The 21,276-nt window shown below is 36.9% G+C and overlaps 1 protein-coding gene across 1 annotated transcript; it reads right to left on the reverse strand.

Annotated features, from left to right (window-relative positions):
• Positions 1–223: 223 nt before the first annotated feature.
• On the reverse strand, positions 224–7,127 carry LOC122047182 (AT-rich interactive domain-containing protein 2-like). The gene is made up of 3 exons (XM_042608301.1): positions 6,440–7,127; positions 1,375–2,160; positions 224–318 (listed from the first exon to the last, which is right to left on the reverse strand). The coding sequence occupies exons 1-3, from the start codon at positions 7,049–7,051 to the stop codon at positions 283–285; spliced, it is 1,434 nt and encodes a 477-aa protein (XP_042464235.1). The 5' UTR covers positions 7,052–7,127; the 3' UTR covers positions 224–282.
• Positions 7,128–21,276: the final 14,149 nt, after the last annotated feature.

Here is a 21,276-nt window from a genome sequence, read left to right on the forward strand (position 1 = left end):
AAATGTTACAAATGATTGCAAACCTAACAATAGTTATAAAATTGCTTGATCTTAGATGTAGAAAAAAAATATATAAAACAAAAAAACGAGAATAGTGGAGTTGAATACGCCTGTTCCTGTTTTTTTGATCAGTGGAACTCTACTTTTAGATGTGCAAACTCAATTTGCAAATCATCTTTTGATTTTGTCATCTGAGCCTTAGGCACTTGAGGGTTCTCTTTTACAATGAAAATAAACTTTTTGTAGGTCGACCCCATTGGTATTTGGGGAAATTCTCATGTGCTAAGGTGATCTTAATGCTTCTTCAACTTCTGTGACCTGAAAACCAAAATCAGAAACAAGCAGTCTTAGAACAAAGAAAAATTGTGAGATATCTCATCAAATACTAATTTGATTGGCAATGTGAATATTGGCATCTGAAATTCCCTTGAAGTTTCATGTTTATTCAAGGCATAATTAAGAATATGGTTTCAAGTATTATCAATCAACATAATGGTCAAAACATTAGTGTTCTAGATGCTAGTCAATATCAATACAATTTCGGCACATGTAAATGTAATTATGACACTCATGCATTCAGTCGTATCGTCCAAAATAAGAAGATTCAGTTTCTGTAAATCATCATTTGATTCTATCTAATCAGTCACAAGAAAAAACACAACCCTATTTTTTTAAAAAAAAAAAGGAGGTGAAGTATTAATTGAAGCACCAACTATTAAAGAGGAGTGATGTTGAAGCTGACGAAACCAAATGCCCCTGTAGAACAAGTAGAAGCCAAGAAGTTATATTTTTGTTACTTGTTGCTCCAATATGTCAAAAAGTTATATTTTTATTACTTGTTGCTCTAAATTTTTAATTTAACCGTCTAACTAATTACAATAGCTTTACATTTGGAATAAAGTAGAAGGAATTATAGGACATTGACATGCTTCAAAGCTTGCGAAAGTTTCAACAGAGTATGGTTGCCCCCAGGGCGTAGCACAGACGATGGGTGCATGACAACTCTGACGTAATGGCCAGGGGTTGATCCCCCGAGGTGATGGCCGACATGGTCGATCCCACCATGTGCTCAACGCCGGTGTACCTGCATGAACCTCCCTCCATATCCGTGGGGCCGGCACTAGGAGGGCCGTTAAGGTAGCGGATCTACCTTTTAACAGAGTATGGTTAGTATGGTACTGAAACTCTATTGTTCTGACTCCGGTACATTAAACCTTAAGTTAGACTTCAACTAAGTTAATGGAAAAACAAATGGAAATTAAACATATCATGAGTTTTAGAGATTTAAGTTGAGTCCCAATAAAGTCGATTAAACTTCAAACTCCTATGCTATTCTATATTTACAGCTGTGCTCAACAAAGGTAAGGACTTTACCCTATCAACATCCACGCAATCTGAAGCATGAGTCTTTAAGAACTTGGCCTTTTTCTTTACTGCAACTCTCTTCTTTTTGGGATCCTCTTCTTGCTCATCATCGTGATTCTCTTCATCTGAGTTGATGTACTCAGGTGTTAATCTACTGTCAATGCTCATTCGTCGCAAGAGATAAACATTGAAGTAATAGTTTATCAAGTCTCGTCTACTTTTGGAGCTAAAGTGAGTTGGAATAGCTTGCCAAACACTAGTTCCTGACTCATTTTCTCGTCTCTTGAGAGCATCAAACCAAGCTTGTTCCTCACTTGTCCATGACTCGGAAACTTCTTCACCCGTGTTATCAAAGCCCCAATCAAAGAAAGCTTGACCTAGCTCAGCCTTCAGTTTAAATCTGGCTTCACTCACATGAGATCTGATGCAGACTATTGATCCTGGGGAGGGGCAAGCACAACAATTTGTTTCTCCTTGAAATTTTTTGTCAAATTCTTCCCTGTCAATCTCTTGTGCTGGCCAAGTTAGAAAGCCAACCCACTTATTTATATCGGAATCCTCGTTATAACTAGAAATGCTCGTTTCACTGGGTGGACCCATCCAAGCAGGCACATCAGCTTGGAAATTCGATCCAAGTCCAATGCGCTTTCTGCGGGTGCGAAGATGCCGAATATTTTCATTCTCATTTTGAGCAATCCTTTCAGACCTCCGTTTTGGCTGAATCAGTTTTTCAACAGAACCAACCTTCCCTTTCTTCTGTAATCCTACTGAGTGTCTCCTAACCTTTTGCTTTTTCTGGAAATATATCATTCAGTTAGTAACATCACAAACAAAGCAAGACAAATTCCCAAAAAAGTATGTACGATCCCTAATGACAGTAGATATTCCAGAATATGGGCTAGGTTTTATTGCAATAACAAGAAGAACACTGAAAATATCATGGAGATGAGAGTGGTAAAGATTCATGTTTGAGCAGGAATGTTCAGGGTTAAACATAGTGGCACTTGAAATCTCTTTCAGACACTAGTTTTTCTCCTCATATAAAAAAATATCTTTAACATAAACCATTCACTTCTGATACATTTCCTTTCTGATTTAGGAATGCCAACCTACGAACAAAGATGAGCAAGATAACCTAGGACCATATGCAGTAACAACCATAAACATATGACGCAAGTAAGATTGCGACGTCTTTTCTTGTTAAAGGAGGTCCATAAAAATACCTTTCTTTATTCATGCCAGAGTCTTAAACTTGAAAGTACCAATTTTATATGATAACATGTTTGGTCAGACCCAGGTCAAAATAATGAGTATCATGAACCTTAAAGCTCAAAAGCAAAACTGCAAGGTAATGAATTTAATTTATGATATACAATTGTATACATTTTGAATCAATATAATACAAATCTTCATAAATAAAAACTTTTAATCAGGAAAAAAAAAAAAAAAAAAAAAATTTAAATAAATAAATAAACTGAAAAAGAATGCCATGCAAAGATAAATCATCTCATAAATTTGAGGTAACTTCAATGAGCACAAATTAAAGCAGTAATATAATCATTGTCACAGACACTTTTGAAGTATACAAATGTAAGTTCTTTTGTTATATCAACACCAACATAAACAGTGTTAATCTCAACTAGTAGGGGTCAGCTATATGGATTTTTCCTCTATCAAACTATATGCAAAGTTATACCACTAGTCATTCTTTTATTGGATATAAGACAATAAAAGTTGATAAAAGAATAGCTTAGTCAGATCCAAGCTCAGTCACTTAGATTGTCAATTGGACCAATATGTTCAAAACACCTAAACCTTAGATTGACACCCTTACATTGACATCCTGGATCTACATTTAGATCTTATTGCAACTTCTATAGCAAGTGTTTGTAAAGTCTGTCCTTATCTCATTCATGGAGTTCCTTACTATCATTCAATATTATCAAAGTAGGAACAACATATAGAAGATCAACCTCCCTACCTCCAACAGGTCTTCTACTTAACCCCTCTCCCAATTTCTCAAATTCCAAAGACATAGTAATTAGACCAATTTATACGGGTCCTACATATAGTGTTGGCATCATTAAACATCAAGCAAGTTTAATGACGAATAATCCATTCTCCTTGACCCCCATGCCTTTCCCCCTTATACCATATTCTAAATATTTCATTATTTCTAATAGCAATATTCTCACTTGTGGTTTTGATGCATCTTCATTACAAGTATTGACCAAGTACAAAAACGCAGCATGAGTTAGTGGGTCTTTTTGATATACTGCTCACATCATTGCTGAACAAGCAGGTAGACATTAGTGCACTACATATAAATATTAGCTTTTTAATTTTTCAATAATTATTTCAATTGTATATTAACATTGATTTCGATTATATTATTTGTAATTATAACACATGATACGAATTCAAATATTTTAATTATATATTATTTGAAATTATAATCGATTTTGAAGCCTTCTCTGGATCATAATCAAATAAAATTTTATTTTGCAAGCTACTCGGAGTTCACTAGCTTGCTGGCTAAATCATTGTTGAAGTCATTGATCCATCGCACACCTACCTAATTCCAATTCCACCTTTTCAATTGCACAGCAATTACCAAGTGTATGGTTGCAAAGTGTGTTCCATAATGCCCCTAGCTTCTCACCACATCGCATGCATTCCGCATTTTGGAAGTTATCAAAGATCATTGACTGGAAATTGCATGATGTCTTCCCAACAAATAAAAAATCCTTCATCAAGCATGATTAGATGTGAGTGATGTATCTTCTGCTTTTGCATTTGGTTAATTCTTTGCTGGGGATTATCAGTTGGTGGGTTCTTGGTTTATAAACTCAAATATTAGATGGGAATTGTTAAATCACATCAAATCAGTTTTCTTTCTTCTGGTTATGTTTTAACTAGTCAGTAAGCATTGAATCCAATTTTATTTCATTGTCTATTCAGTTTTATGTGCATGAAGTAGTATATCTTTGATAATCAAGTATTTCTGATTAAGAAAATTTTTCAGAAATTCTTCTTGCTATATGTATCTTTGATTTAGGTATATTTGATCTTAGATAAATCAGTTTTATAATTTTTAGTTTAACGTTCATAGATCAAACATGCAGTTAAAACAATAGATCAAATAGTGTGATAGATGATAGATCATGGTTGTTGTTTTTTTTTGTTTAATAGATAAAGAATTTAATTTAATTATCTAAATAGTTTCAATAGTCAAAAGAGTAATAATTTACAAAAATGTTTCAGTCTAAACTCTCTCACGAATTGGACTTTGGCAACCAATTTTAATCTATGAAAAATTAATATGTCTTCATTTTATTTCCTTCAGTAAAGGTCATGGGTTCGAATCCTGGAAACAGCCTCTTGCAAAAAGCAGGATAAAGCTGCGTACAATGGATTCTTCCCCGGGACCTCGCATGGCGGGAGCTTTGTGCACCGAGCTGCCCTTTTTTTTTATTTTATTTCCTTCAATATTGATTTCAATTGAATGTTAAAATAATTATAATTGGCGATATAAATTTAAAAATATAAGGCACATATATACAATATTTTAAGTATTATGTATGAATTCCAAAAAAATATAAGATTCGGCTGTATATGAAATACCTCTCTGAAATAGAGATTATGTCAAGATTACAATTAAGAAAATGTTAATTATTGTCAATTTCCCAATAAATTAAGCTTTCTTTTCCAAATTTATGATCTTAAATATATTTTCTTTATATGATGATTAGCATTCAAATAAAAAATTAATTAAAATTTGTGTATGAACTAGATTGGGCAAAAATCAAAGGAGCGGCCCTTAATTTCATTATCATCAAAGCCACGCCATTTTGAAAAAAAAAAATATTAAAAGGGTGCCCCATATTTTGAAAGTACCCTTGCCTAGTGTTGTTGAAGTTGTCCAACATGAAGCTGCTTTGCAATTTCATGATGTTAAAATATACATTTCGCAATTTCATGATATTAAACTTACTTTAGTTTGATCTTTATGTTTACTTATTTAAATAGATAATAAACTAGAGCAAACTTTCAAGTAAAATTTAAAAATATTATGTTTATTTTAACTGTAATATTATTTTAATTTAAATACATACGATATATCAGGATATTAGTTAATAAAATCAAACTCTTTAATTAAAAATTAATGATACAATAATATAAAGTTATCAATATATAATCAAAGGGCTAAAAATAATAATTAATCAATATTTTTTTTGTAATACAATAATTTGATATTATTTTTTGATTACCATTTCTAACAATTGAGTTGGAATTCAATTTCTGATATCTTCAGATCCATCCTATATTCGGTTAACAGAACAATGAGAATTAAGATATAGTATTCCAAGCAGGAAAAAGGATTTGGAAATCTCTCCAAAACTGATCAATGTGTATAATTATTGGAAATTTATGATACCAAAAAAAACATATAATACCAAAATTATCCATAACTACGACTTCAAACGCAAGAAATGGAATTCTCACTTTCTTGCATAAATGGAAAATTAAAAATTAGAATTAGAATTAGAGTTCTTTGAAACTTTTTTCTGATGCAAAATTTAAATTCATATCCAACGGGAATGGTTCTAAACAAGCTGTCAATAATTCTTATCTATTATTGAGTCGGAGTTAGAAATTAGTACCAACAGTTTAGATAACGTAATTGTCATTGGCTACCCAGTTTCTAGACGATATAGCCATTACCAGTAACACATGGCTGTTAATTGCATTAAATTTGTCTAATCATCCTATAATCATGTTAATGAATCACTATTTCAGGTTTTGCTAGTTGTTCCTGGAGAATAATCGTATAGAATTTCTTCGAAACAGGGTCTTCTGTCCATTGCAGGTATTCTGTACTATATCTGAGTGGCCAGTAAAAAGAATGGAAGAGGAGAAAGCATCACAAAAGTGTGGATCAAGTAACCTAAAAACCTAAATTAAGCCTCTGTGAGGCACACAACACCTTTCTTTCGATCTCGTTCATTATAGATCAAATCCAATTAAGTAATTGACAAACAGAAGAAAAATCAGGGAGGCGACTCTAGATTACCTCAGGAGGAAGCGGGAACTCCCTCAGCTTAGTAGCATCGTCCAGAGTCCGAAACAGCGTCTCCCGGGCTCTCAGCACCTGCGCCCCCACCAACTCTTCCTTCTCCACCGCCCGCGTGCGGTCGCGGGGATCGATCGCCGTGCCTCTCAACCACGTCACCAAGCTCGCCAGTTCCGCCCTCGTCATCGTTCTGGACCCGGATGGGCCCGCGTCCGAGTCCCGCTTCTCCGCCTCGCAGCCGGCCACCCTCCCTTCCGGCACTCGAACGGCGTCGCAGCGCATCCCATCGTCGCCCGGAGTTAACAAGCTCGGATCCGGCGCGTCGGGGACGAGCGGCTCGGGGGAAGGGGCCGGGAAGAACTGGTGGAACTGCGGCGTGGAGGGACGGCCGGAGAGGGGGGAGGCCGAGGGGATGCGATGGAAAAAAAGGCCACCGACCACTTCCTTCTCCTTTTCCTTGTACTCCTCCCCCTCGTGGGCGGCGCAGCCGGAGATCAGTAGCGGGTCCAGAGCGACTCCGTCCTCACAGATGTAGACGCCGCCCATCGAGCCCCCGCTGCGACAAGAGGACGGAGTGAGAGAGGAGGTCAAGCGCGAGGGGAAGGGAAGCATGGTGAGGGTGGAGAAGAGAGGGAGAAGCACAGGCGCACAGGCACAGGCCCAGGCAGAGGAGGAAGAAACGAGGAAAATTAATTAATAAAATAGGGTAAAATGATATCTACCTCTTTTAAGTGGTGTTTGGACATTTTCCTTTAGTTTTGAATTCCTCATTTAAATGCTCGATCCTTAATTAATTTAAATCGGGACAAAATAGTTAAACTCAGAAAAATCAATCTTTAAATCCCGAAGGAAAAAAAATGATTTTTTATTTTTATTTCTTTAAATAAAAATAAAACTATCTATTATATAATCTTTTTGATAATACCATTTAAGTTGCCAAAAAATACTCAAAAACATTTATCTTTCAATTCTTAATTTCTTATATTTTCAATTGAGTCAGATTGCATTATAATATTAAATACCCCATTAGCCTCGTCCATAGACTTGAATGCCATTTCTGAATATTTCTTACTTTTCCATTTTTTTTATTTCTAAGAAAACTGTGGCTTTAATAATAATAATAATAATAGTAGCGTAGAAGTACATTACATTGAATCCGGACTTGAGACTCTAATTTAAATTTCTCAGAGAGATTGGGAGAATTAAGGATAGATTTGATAAATGAAAAAGTAGAAGGAGAACATAATAATTATTTGTTGAGTTGTCTCAATTAATTATTTTGTTGAGTTGTTTCCTGAGGTGGAATGAGAATAGCACACATTATTTTATCATCGTTAAGTGACAATTATATCCTTATTAATTAATCATTAAGCTTTGATTAATCCTTAATTATTAATATTAATAATACAATTAACAAGATTATTAATATTAAATAAAATTTAAATTGAGCTATATATAGCTTTAGTAACAAGAAATATTAATTAAAGGTTATGTCAACACGTTGTCAATACCAAATAACTGAGTTTACACAACAACTTGAAGACTATGACAGTGACAATAACCTAATTCAAATGTCTAAAAAAAAATTCATAATTGATGCAAATTATTTTAAATTTACTTTTTTTTTTAAGAAATTTATTGATTTCAGAAACTTATATTTTAAGTGATCTTTCTAACAACAGGCCTATATAAATTAATTTTAAACCTTATAATTACATTGACCCAAAAATAGTGTTGTTATTTTGTGAGAATAAGAGGTGTCTGCAAAGAGGAAAGTGAAAAGAATAATACTAATTTCAATGCTTTTAATTTTGGATAAAAACTTAAAAGGGCATCCCACGTGAACTAATGTGCCTTTATTAAATAGACGTTCATCGTATGTTTATCTCCAAAGTATTTTTATTTTTAGTGTTATTAGAATAATTGTTACATTGTATGGTATTTTCAATACTATTACTGTTGTAATACTTACGATTAATTGTTATAAAATTATAGAAACTAATTAGTAGATGCTAATTGTAAAGTGATTTTGATCAATTTAAAATTATTTTGATAACACTTAAATATTTTAATATAATAATATTTAAGATTTAAAATTTAAGATTCAATTACCAATATGTAACACTTACTTATCTATTATAATTATTTTAAAATAATTTTGATAAACTTTAAATGATTTTGATAAAATTTAAGCACTAAATTTGATAAATAATATTTTAATATAATAATATTTTATGTATATTAATTTTTTATTAAAATAAAATAGTAAAATCATCATATTATGAAAACTACCCAGGGGAGTCTTGGCACAATGATAAAATTGTTACTATTGTGATCAAAAGATCACGTGTTTGAATCTTGGAAATAGTCTTTTGTAAAAAGTAAATTGAGAAAAAAATATTTTTGACATAAAAATCTGATTAGAACGCAGCTTATACTCTTAAAAATCTAATTAAAATACCATGTTTAATTTGTAATTATCGATTGAGGCAGGATTCAGTGGGCAAGCTAAGATATTGTTGTTCCTCTTTCAAAAAACTGGGCCTTCTAAAAAGGCGATATAGGGCAAAAGTATTAATCCAATGTGATATTTGACATGACACTATTTAATTTAATAACACAACAAAACGATGGGCAACTCTTCCATAACGTTGCCACATTCATAATTGGTACAATTTTAGCCACCGCACAAGAAGACAAAAACAGATAAAAAATAAAAATCCGAGGTAATGGTACAGCGGTGAGATGCCATCCAAATTTATCAGTTATCTAAAAATTGAGTATTCGTTTTGATAAACTAACAGATCAAGTTTTTTTTAATGGACGATTTGCGTGAGAATATTGGGTTGATGAGTTGTTTTCATGGTAATTGATTTTTAATTTATCTTATGATAAATGGGAAATTTTTATGTGATCGGGTCGGTTATCCTAGGATTAATCGATGTAAACAGTATACTTGGTGCTAACTTAAAAAAAAAAAATAAAAACAAAACTCAAGTTATGGTACAGTAGTAGGGTGCCCATATAGTCTTCCAAATATTCATGGTTCGATTCTCAGTTAAGATACACTGTAGTGCATTTTCCTCCCTATCACTTGTACTTCCGGATTTACTCTGGTAACCGGTAAAAAATTTATGTGAAACCAAATTGATCACCTCCAAAATTAGTTGGTTCAAAGAATTAATACATTAATAATAATAATAATAATAATAATAATAACTTCCTCCTTCCAGATCTCTATTTATTATATTTGATGCGGATGGTAAGTAAGGGTCCATATGGTGGGCCCTTGACTGAGTCAACAGGAAGTCTGGATAACATCCTCTAGGAATTGGTTAACATGGGGTTTATGTGGCAGTATCCAACCTTCTGAGTCTATCCGATCTCCTGAGTTACCGACTCTACGATTTCACGACTCACCAAGCTGCCAACCTCTAAACCTTCTAAGCTCTCGATATGCAGCTATTACTAATATTATAGGATGCAACGGTTACAAACAACATTATTTAATAAGGTATTCAAGAGATATTTATGATGTATTAAAGAGTTAAGGGGCATTAATGAGGTTTTCTTCTTTCAGAGGCGCTCTCTCTCTCTTTGGGAAAGGACGTTTTTTATTTTTTAACTTCCTCCTATTACTATCAAACCTTTATGCTAATTTAGGCATCAGAGTATTCTCATTGGGGCTTGTTACTCTTTACAGAACCCTTTGATATTTGTTATTCTATGCAGAAAATTACAATGCTATCACCGTGGTGAGACTTTCAAATTGAAACAAATTGACATCATCTATGGGAAACGTGAGTAAAAGACGTTGAACAACCACTCCCATAATTTTTTCAAACCGTTCAATCAAAACATCCTCTGGACATATTTGTGTTTCTTTCATCACACCAGATTTCTAGAAAATCTCACTCATTACTTCAGGAAACTAACAACTATGCTTCTAGGTTCTAAAGGGTTTTATCCCCTCGAGACGGTCTAGTGACTAGTACATGAAGTGTTGCCACCATGAGGTTTAGGGTTTGAATCTCGGCATAGCGGAGGTAAATGTCTCCCTTATGTGCTAGTCACTATTCCAAAGACTAATAGCTATCCGTGATTTACCTCCTCCGTATTGGTCCTGGGACAGGTTGGCAGGGGTGCTGAGACGAATATATTCACCTTTTACCACCATATAAGGAGTTTTGATTTTTTTTTTAAGAATTTGTTCTCATTTGTTGATGATTAATCTACTTTACAGAATAATTCAACGCCAAGAGAATGTCTCCTCCAAAGGCTAGTTGCCGCTCTCAATCACAAGCTCTCTCCATCTCTCAGTTGTGAACAAAGAAAAGAGGGAGAAGGACAGGCCCAAAAGCCTTTGGATGCATGGGTTTAGGTCACATCGGAAGAATGATCTCCACTCGTCCAAGCAACTCTTGGGCGCTTCAGCAGTCTGCCTATGGGGTTGTATCACCATAAGGGAATCGAGAAGTTTTGCCGAGTCTACTCTAACTTCCGACTGCAATCTATGGACCGTGAGAAGTCATTCCTACTTGAACCTTCCATTTTGTCGTCAATGCCAACTCATTCTCTTTTTTCCCTTGCAACCCAACCTTCATCATCATCGTCACGCCCACATTGATGCGAACAGTTGCCACAAACAACCTATTGTGCTGCCTTTTCCCGAGCCATGCTCTCGTCCATCGGTCTCTATCGATGATGTTTGTTGCGCATCCTTTGACCAATGACAACAGTGTTTGACTTCCTCCTCTCCCCTTCAATGGGAGTGGGTTGTTGGTACTGTTTCCAAACAAATAATAGCAAGATATATTGTAATTTGTAGTTTGCAGTCTCATGATACAAAGATGAGGAGCTATAGAAGAATGTAAGGAAGATGTTTGATGCAATGTCTAAATTAAACTTGCATAGGTTGCTCCATCGAATTAGTCGCCACACTTGTCTCCCAGTTCAAGAAGTTGTTAACTTTAGGCTCTTCGTTAGAAATTGTCTATTGGTGAATTAACAACTTGGAGCCTATGTTGGTAGTCTCAAGGAAATTTTTATACTAGATAAGTCTCCTTCCTCTTATTGTCGTACTTTTCTTATTTATGCGGTGGAAGATTATTTAGATGAATTTATATGAAATTAAGATTAAGATATCTTGTTAATAGCGGATGTTGGGCCCTTTCATCATTTACCAAGACAAACCTCTGCATATTCCTTCTATTATAAAGCTGTTGCAAATTCTTCTCTTGTTATTGTGTTAATTGTTCATAGAGGATGATCATAACTTTTAGGGTACATTTGGTTCGGGATTATCCTTAATAACCTTGGTTATCCATCCAAGGTTATCAACGAAAACCTTATTTGATTTAGGTAATCGATGATTCCTGAGTAATGTTCCATGTCCGACACGTCAGCAAAAGGGGGTATGCAACCCGAAATCAGGAAATCTCGGAAAACTGAGATTTTTCTTGATTCCAGGGTTAACGAATTTTTTTTACCCAAAATACCCTCGAATAAGAGAAAAATGTGATCAAAAGAAAATATGTAAAGAAAAAATATAAAATATAAAAAATAAAATAAAATTTTTTTAAAAAAAAACTGTAAAAAAAACATAAAAAAATTAAAATAGAAAAAACATTAAAAAATTTAAAAATAATAAATGGGGGAAAAATAAAAAAACATAAAAAATAAAAAATAGAAAAAACCTAAAAATATTTTAAAATTTTTAAAATTTTAAAAATTAGGTTGACTTGGGTATTCTCTCCCCGACTTCACGAGCATTCTAGAGTTTTGATATTCAACCTATTATTATATTCCTCCTGACTCTACCAATATTTAGAAGTTGAGGATTGAACTATTATTTTTCAGACAGTGTCAGGGTCACCTCAAACTTACACATCAAGTTTAAATACATTTATTTCTATATTTTGAATATAAATTATAGCTCATCCTCATAGTTTTACATGAATATATTTCATAGGTCACCGATTATTTCTCTTACTCTCACACTAGCGATCTCCATCAGTATATGTCCTTTTAAGGGCTCAAACTCTCCTGATTTAGATATAGGGGCGAGCACATATCGTATCACCTATATCCTTTTTAGGACCTAAACTCTAATGATTTGGGCATAGACGGGATCAAGATCCAAGCTACGATATCAACCTCTCATTCGCATAAGGGTACAATACATATCATATTATCAATGTCCTTTCAGGACTCAAACTCTCTTGACTAGGACATAGTTAGGACCGAGATCTAAGTTGTAATATCAATCTCCTCGTCGTACAAGGGTTGAGCGTATGTCATATTGATAATGCCCTTTTTAGGGCTCAAGCTCCCTCGACTTGGACAGAGCGGGGTCAAGATCCAGGCTACAATATTAACCTCCTCGTCGTACAAGAGTCAAATGCATATCGTATCGTTAACGTCTTTTTTGGGCTTAATCTTTCCCAACTCAGACATATTTATGATTGAGCTATTATCATGCCAATAAGCCTCCCCTAGAGCACGATGCCGGTAAGCCTCTTCCTGACTCTGCGTACATTCAGGAGTTGTGGATCGAGCACGATGCTTAGCTGAATTTCTCTCTCAATTTGACTACACGGGTATTCGAGTGTCGTGAGATCGAGCTTATTATTTTCTCCTAACTCGGATATAATCGAGGATCGAGCTATTCTCTCTCTGACTCCATGGGTATTCGGTAGTCATGAGATCGAGCTTATTATTCTCTCCCGACTTGGACATAGTCGTAGATCGAGCTATTCTCTCTCTGCCTCTACTGGTATTTGGGAGTTGTGAGATCCAACTTATTATTCTCTCCTGACTCGGACATAATCATAGATTGAGGTATTCTCTCTTCAACTCCATAGGTATCCGGGAGTCGTGACATCGAACTTATTATTCTCTCACTACTAAAACATAGTCATGGATCAAGTTATTCTCTCCGACTCCACTAGTACACAGAAATCATGAGATCGAGCTTATTATTTTGTCCTGACTTAGACATAGTCAGGGCTTAATCTATTCTCTCTCTGACTCTATGGGTAATCGGTAGTCATGAGATCGAGCTTATTTATCTCCAACTCAGACATAATTGGAGCTTGAGTTATTCTCTCTCTACATGGGTATTCGAGAGTTGTGAGATCGAGCTTTATATTCTCTCCCTACTCGGATATAGTCACGGATTGAATTATTCTCTCTCCGACTCTATGAGTATTCTGGAGTCGTGAGATCTAACTTATTATTCTCTCTTAACTCGAACATAATCGTAGATCAAGCTATTCTGTCTCTGACTCCATCGGTATTCGAGAGTCATGAGATTGAGAGCTATTCTCTCTCAGACTCTATAGGTATTCAGGAGTCATGAGATCGAGCTTCACATTCTCCCCCTATTCAAACATAGTCGCGGATCGAGTTATTCTCTCTCCGACTCCATGGGCATTCGGGAGTCGTGAGATCTAACTTATTATCCTCTCTTAACCCGAACATAATCGCAGATCAAGCTATTCTCTCTCTGACTCCATTAGTATTCGAGAGTCGTGAGATCGAGATTATTATTCTCTCTTGACTCAGACATATATAGTTACGGATCAAACTATTCTCTCTCTGACTCTATCGATACTCGGGAGTTGTGAGATCAAGTTTATTATTCTTTCCTGACTCTGACATAATCGCGGATTGAGCTATTTTGTCTCCGACTCCACAAGTATTCGGGAGTTGTGAGATCAAGCTTATTATTCTCTCTTAACTTGGACATAGTCGTAGATCAAGCTATTCTCTCTTTGACTTCACTTGTATTCTAGAGTCATGAGATCAAGCTTATTATTCTCTCAAATTTCTAACATAGTTGCAGATCAAGTTATTCTCTCTCCAACTCCACTAGTACTCAGGAGTCGTGAGATCGAGCTTATTATTCTTTCTCGATTTGGGCATAGTTGCGGATCGAACTATTCTCTCTCCTACTCCATCGGTACTCGGGAGTTATGAGATCAAGTTTATTATTTTCTCTCGACTTGGTCATAGTCACGGATCGAGTTATTCTCTCTTCGATTCCACCGGTGCTCGGGAGTTATAAATCAAGCTTATTATACTCTCATAACTCTGATGTAGTCATGGATTGAGCATTTCCTTTGTCGGGGGTGAAGCACCACTTATTTCCCCGACTACGACTTAGTTATGAAATGATTTCTCTCCTAACCTACGACACAGTTTGATTAATTTTTGTCACATCAACTCTACATTATATTAAGGCACTTAGCCACATGGACCATTTCAACATTTGAGCAGAATACTTGTCCAACCAGTCGACCTACACTCTTCTTCAATTAGACTTGAAGGGGATGCTTGTGATGCAGATGGTAAGTAAGGGTCCACGTGGTGGGCCCTTGACTAGGTAACAGGGAGTCCCGGTGGCATCCTCTAAGACTTGGTCAACATGGGAGTTATGTGACAGTATCCTATAAGTACTCCAGGTTGATTTTGATGCGATCAACCAAGTTAAGTTATGCCCTGTGTCTTTTGATGTCTTGTTTCTAAGTGTGCAGGAACTTAGAAACACAAGAAGTCTAGCGGAATACGCAGCTAGTGAGAAAGATGATATGGGAAGCGAGTCGACATGTTCGGTGCATCCGAGGGACGAGGTGCTACGGAAGAGTACACCGGCGGATCGGATGAGAAGGAAGTGCGCGATGCATCCAAGGGACGAGAAGCTAGGGAGGAATCCTGCTCGAGGAGAAGGTCGGAGTTGGATTCGGATAAGCTCAACTTCGGATGACTAGAGCATCACCCACGTAGAGTTGGGTTCAGACAAGTCAAAGGAGCTGCCAACTGCCAGAATGGAGGTGCCTCCAAGGAGTTAGAGGGGCCTCATGGAGGAGGCCCCTTGTTGGAAAATGGAGACGCCCTCACGCCTCCCTTGGAGGTGCCCTAGATCAACCGAGTGTTGGTTAGTCCTAGGAAAAACGTACGGGTTCCACTGTACAAAAATTTTATACAAGTGTCGAATCTTTCCTTAAATAACCTATTATATTCTTTAGAAGTTAAATTAGGAATCGCAAACAGAACTTAATATCATTGATTCCAAATTTAACTTATCTGTTCTTAATGGTTTAGATTTGAATCGTAAACGGAACTTAACACTATTGATTCAAATCCACCTATGTTATTAATTCCATTAAATATTAATTTCTAAAATTGGCTTCCAGGACTGCATGGCGAGGCACATGACCTTCTTGGAGATGGGAGCAACCACCACCGTCTAGACAAAGCTTTTTAAGGAAAGTTAATATTTAATTTTCTTAAATAACTCTAGGTTAACCAAAAAGAACAATCGAATCACAAATTTGAAAAAGAAGAAAACACAAACTCGAAAAAACTAATTCGAAAAACTAGATCTAATTGTCTCTTGTATTTAGAATTCTTACAAAGAAAATTACTAGTTATACCTTCTCTTTATAAGCTAATGACCTCGAGATCTTCTGTCGTATTCCTCGCCTCACCTTGGACGTCGTGTGGGCGACGATCCTCTAAGATGAACACCACCCAAAAGCTTCTTCCTCTTCTTCTATAATCCGGCCACCACCACCACCAAGGAGAAGAGAGCAAAAGGGAAAAGAGAAGGGAGAGGGTCGGCCACACCAAGAGAGTCTCCAAGCAAGAGAATAAGAGTTGTATCTCATGAGGCCTCCTCACCCCTTCTTTTATATTACTTGCCCAAGGCAAATACGGAAAAACTTTTTACAAAAAATAAAATCATCCTCTAGTTTTTTCTTTTCCCTTTTTATTTTTCCTTTTCTTTTCTCTTGATTGAATCAATCACCAACATTAATTTTGTGATGATTTTTTTTTATTTTAATTATGGTCGGCCCCTTGCTTGGGCACCAAGCAAGGTGGCTGGCCACCTCATCAAGGGAAAAAAGGAAAAATAAAATTTTTAATAAAATTTTATAAGCCGTTATAAAATTTTACAAGTTCTCTCCTAATTTCCTAAAGTGAGAGTTAAAAAAGGAAAGTTTTAAAAAATTAAAACCATGTTTTAAAATTTAAAACTTCTCTTATAAAATTTCCTTTTTTAACATGGTGATAGAAAATTTAAATTTTAAAACTTCTCTTCCTTTTTTCCTTCAACCATGAAGATGATTAAAAAAGAAAGTTTTAAAACATGTGGCCTAATTCAAAAAAGAAAAGTTTTTAAATTTAAAATCTCTCTTTTAAAACTTGTAGTTTTCTACAAAGAGAAAATTTTAAAAATTCAAAACGCTCCTCATATTTGAATTAATCTTGGTCGGCCCCTACATGCTTGGTCACCAAGCAATAGGGCCGACCCCTATAGAAGTGGATGTGGCCGACCCTTGATTGGTCACCAAGCATTGGGTCGGCCCCCTTCTTGGACACCAAGATGGGTCTTTCTTTGGATGAACTTGAGGCTTTAATGAGGCTACGACAGGGACCAAGAGGAGAAATTGGTTTTGGCCTTCCGATGAGCTTGAGTATCCCGTGTTCGCCCCGAACATACAACTCAAGTTCATCGATAATAACTCATTCCACTAGAAAGTTATTACCGCACTACCACATTAATCCCAAATTACATTATGAGCTCCTTCTTATTATGAGTGTGTTAGTCTCCCTGTGTTTAAGATAACGAATGTCCACTAATTAAGTAAGTTACTGACAACTCACTAAATTAATATCTATCTCCGAGAGTAGTACCACTCAACTTCATCGTCATGTCGGACTAAGTCCACCTGCAGGGTTTAACATGACAATCCTTATGAGCTCCTCTTGGGGACATTCTCAACCTAGATAACTAGGACACAGATTCCTTCTATAATCAACAACACACACTATAAGTAGTATCATTTCCCAACTTATCGAGCCTATTGATTTATCGAGCTAAATCTCACCCTTTGATAAGTTAAAGAAATAAATACTAAATATATGTGCTTGTTATTATATTAGGATTAAGAGCACACACTTCCATAATAACCAAGGTCTAGTTCTTTTATAAAGTCAGTACAAAAAGAACTTACCTAAAACGATCCTACTCAATATACTTAGAGTGTATTAGTGTAATTTATTAGTCAAGATAAACTAAAACTTAATTACACTACGACTATTCCAATGGTTTATTCCTTTCCATCTTAGTCGCGAGCAACTGTTTATAATTTATAAATAACCGATAACATGATCTTCTGTGTGTGACACACACACCATGTTATCTGCAATATAAATTAATTGAACAAATTACATTTAACAAATAAATGTAGATATTGACCAATGTGGTTCCTTTATTTCAAAAATAAATGTTTACAGAAGCTAGACTTTTAGTATATACTCTAACACTGAGGTGTCTCTCAACGACCAGAGTCGTTGGTTAGCGTTAGAGTTCAAATAAAGTTTTATCCACACTGGATGCGTCTCCAACTAATTCGAGCTGCCTCCAAGCCATGTCAACACAACAGTAATATCTTCCAAGAGGCTATAAAAAGCCTCCTTGAGTTCGGAATTAGATAACAACTTTTATTTTCATTTCCTAACTAATTTCTTAAGCTATCAACGTCTGTAAGAGGCTACTCCGCTATCAATGAAGGAGTTTTTTAGTGAGTTTTTTTATTGCCTTTAATTAATAACTACTTACGTTATAACCAAGTAACTCTTTAAGCCTTCTTACTTTGTTTAGTTAATTCTTTTATGTTAGTTATTTGTTTTTGCTAATATTTTGTCCTTGTTTAGTTCAAATAGCAAGAGATATTTCTAACTTATTTTCAGGGTTATTCACCCCCCTCTACCTGGCATACCTAGACTTACAAGTGATATTAGAGTCCAACCATCTCAGAAGAACTAACCGTCAATTGAAGCAGCAAAGAGATGGTCGGATCTAGCATTCACTCGCCAAAGTTTGAGGGAAATTCGTAATATGAAAACGTCGAATGGAAATATTTTTTAAAACAGACTTTGATATTTTATTAATAATCAAATATGATTTTATAATATCCAAAGATCAACACAGAGAAGAAAAGGAAAAATATCCTTGGAATAAGAAGGAGCAAAACGACTTCGTAGCCAACGACAAAGTGGAATTCCACATACTAAGTGTGCTACTGCCTCAAGAAGTCAACAGAATCGATAGCTACATATCTGCTAAAGAACTCTAGGAGAAGTTCCTGGAGTTGCCCGAAGACCTCAGATGCCAAACTCTCAAGCCGAGACATGCTCTGGAACAAACTCAGTAACCTTTGAATGGAAAAAGGAAGAATCGATCACTCATCTACATGCAAGAATCAAAGAGTTGCTCATAGAACTCACAAAACTCGGAGAACTAGTAATGAATCGGGACTCACTAAGATATGCCGTGAATGTTTTTTCGATAACACTTGAGTGGGCGTTCATAGTAGACTCTTTCTACATCCCTAAGGACTCTTCTCGACGTATCGTTTGATGTTTATTACTCTCTATAGGAAATCGTAACATTACGGAAAAAAATTTATGAGAAGATCTCAACATCATTATTCTTTATGTCAGAATAGATTTTTAACACTGCATCATCATGGTGAAACTTTTAAATTGAAATAATATTTATCCTCATCCTAATCTCCATTGCATCGGATATTCAATTTTTATCATCATCAAGAGGATTGAATATCCTTCCTTATATCTAATAATTTTTTTATTTCATCCAACTACCCTCATTCAAAAAACGACATATAAAAATTAATTTCATATAAACAAAATGATTAAACAAAAACAAATTAAATATTTATACGTGCTGCATCTATGGAGAATGAAAAGCATAAACAGAAACGAGGGAGAACGAAAAAGGATTTATTATTTAATATGAAATTCGGATGATAAGTGTAAGATTCTATTAAATTTATCTCTATATTTCAATTTAAAAAATCTATATCCGATTATTTAATTAGAACTAATAAAACTCTTTTATACCTTCCTTCGTTCCGATTGGATATCCAATTTTTCATAGGATAACCCTAATGAGGGTCAGAAAAAAAGCATAAGAAACATTGATGAAAATGGGATTTCGATTTCAGATAAATTTTTCTATCAAATAGAGCAAAATGAAAAAAAAACAATCAAACCCAGTTAATTCAAACAAATATTTTATATCAACTTTTTCTTTCCTTTTTTACTTTTGAAACTTCTGTTAACTTCGCCATTGTTCTAAGCTATGCATTATTTTCTCCACTGTTACCCCAAATAAGGTGGATAGTCATTGTAATGTCGACATATATATTTAATAAACAAATGATTTATCTTAATTTAAAAGTTTTCGTTATTATATTTGATCTCGTCCGGAAGCTGAGTCGGATGGACCGCCGAGCGAGGTTGATGAGATGTTGACTGAGTCGCGACGTCCTGGAGGGGGAGGTGTGCTGAGATGACTTCTATGTTGACCAAGTCTTCAAAAGTCTCTGGTCAACGCTACCTGCAGCCAGCGACCGGGTTGACCCGGGTCTCGGTACCCCGATGCTCGAGGTAGATCCAACGAATATATGAGTACAAGACTAAGCCATAAAATAATGAAATATGCATAGAAGATGAACGGAGAACATACCCTGGCCCAGGGGGGCGCCCTCGGATGGGACGCGGCTCGAGTTGTCGAGACCCGGAAGAGTAGATGACTCTGATTAGGCTGGATCTGACGGTGAGGAGCCGAACGCAGCACGACATTGGAAGACGACATGCAGCCCGGGATAAGACACCGGCACGCAGGCCGGAGGTACTAACAGGACACAGGCGGGGACACGAAATCAGCACCGGCCGGGAAATGAGATCGACACGTAGGCCGGGATACTAGATCAGCACGCGGGCCGGGAAACGAGATCGGCACACAGGGCGGGAAACGATATTGGTACGCAGGCCAAGATATGAGATGGACACATAAGTCAAGATATAACACACAACCAGACCAAGACATATCAAAGACGGAGCGCGATCGAATCAAAGCCCAGGGCAGCGAGAGCTAGGAGGCTAGAACACATGGGAATCGGGACACGGTTAGATCGGCTACAACGGCGGCAGGAGCCAGATCTGTGCTGGAGGCGGTGGAGCCAAATCGATGTAGGGAACGGCTGTAACGAACGTAGGGGAAAAGTGGCCGTAGCGATGGACCGCAGTGCCGACAGCGGCTCGACATCTACAGCTGCAGCGAGAAGAAAGGAAGAGGACAGTGGGCTGACGGCATGTGGTAGCTGCCGGCCAAGAAGGTTGCGACACATGGAGGTTGCTGCCGGCAAGAAAGGAAGCGGCAGCGGCGTGCATCTAGTGGCGACGTCGCGAGTAGGAGGGAGAGAAGAGCGCCGGCGACGAGGGAGGAGAGGAGGCGGAGAGGCCGGTGGCTGGTGGCAATGGTGCGAGGAGAACCGAGGACCGACGGCTGTGCTGGCTGAGGGAAGAGAGGAGGAGGAGGCGGTCGTCACCGGTGTCGCGAGGAGAAGGAAGAGGAGAGGAGGAGGTGCTGTTGCCAGCTGTCGCAAAGGTAGCTCTCCGTTTGTCGCGGCGATGAGGCTGATCCAATGGTGACTGTGACGCAACAAAAGGAAGAACATTCCTCTTACTTGTGATGTGGTCTAGGTACGGTATAGAGAGAGAAAGGAGAAGAGAGGGTGGCCGGCGGCCGGCGAGGAAGAAAGGGGCAGTGGTCTGCCCGACGATGGTGTAGCGAGGAGGAAACGGGGAAGGGCAGTGGTCTACCCAGCGACAGCACAACGAAGAGGAAACGGGGAAGGGCAGTGGTCTGCCCAGCGACGGCGCAGCGAAGAGGAGGAGGGAAGAGAAGAGGCCGTGTTGTGGCTGGCGTCGGTCGTCGCCGGCGGCTGTGGCTCGAGGAC

Source organism: Zingiber officinale, chromosome 1B (assembly GCF_018446385.1).
Source record: "Zingiber officinale cultivar Zhangliang chromosome 1B, Zo_v1.1, whole genome shotgun sequence".
Classification (NCBI taxonomy): domain Eukaryota; kingdom Viridiplantae; phylum Streptophyta; class Magnoliopsida; order Zingiberales; family Zingiberaceae; genus Zingiber; species Zingiber officinale.

Coding starts and splice junctions, on each gene's coding strand:
- LOC122047182 (XM_042608301.1), bottom strand. CDS start 7,051: ATGCTTCCCTTCCCCTCGCGCTTGACCTCCTCTCTCACTCCGTCCTCT. Junction 2,161..6,439: donor AGTTCCCGCTTCCTCCTGAG/GTAATCTAGAGT, acceptor ATATATTTCCAG/AAAAAGCAAAAGGTTAGGAG. Junction 319..1,374: donor ATTGCGTGGATGTTGATAGG/GTAAAGTCCTTA, acceptor TTTGGTTTTCAG/GTCACAGAAGTTGAAGAAGC.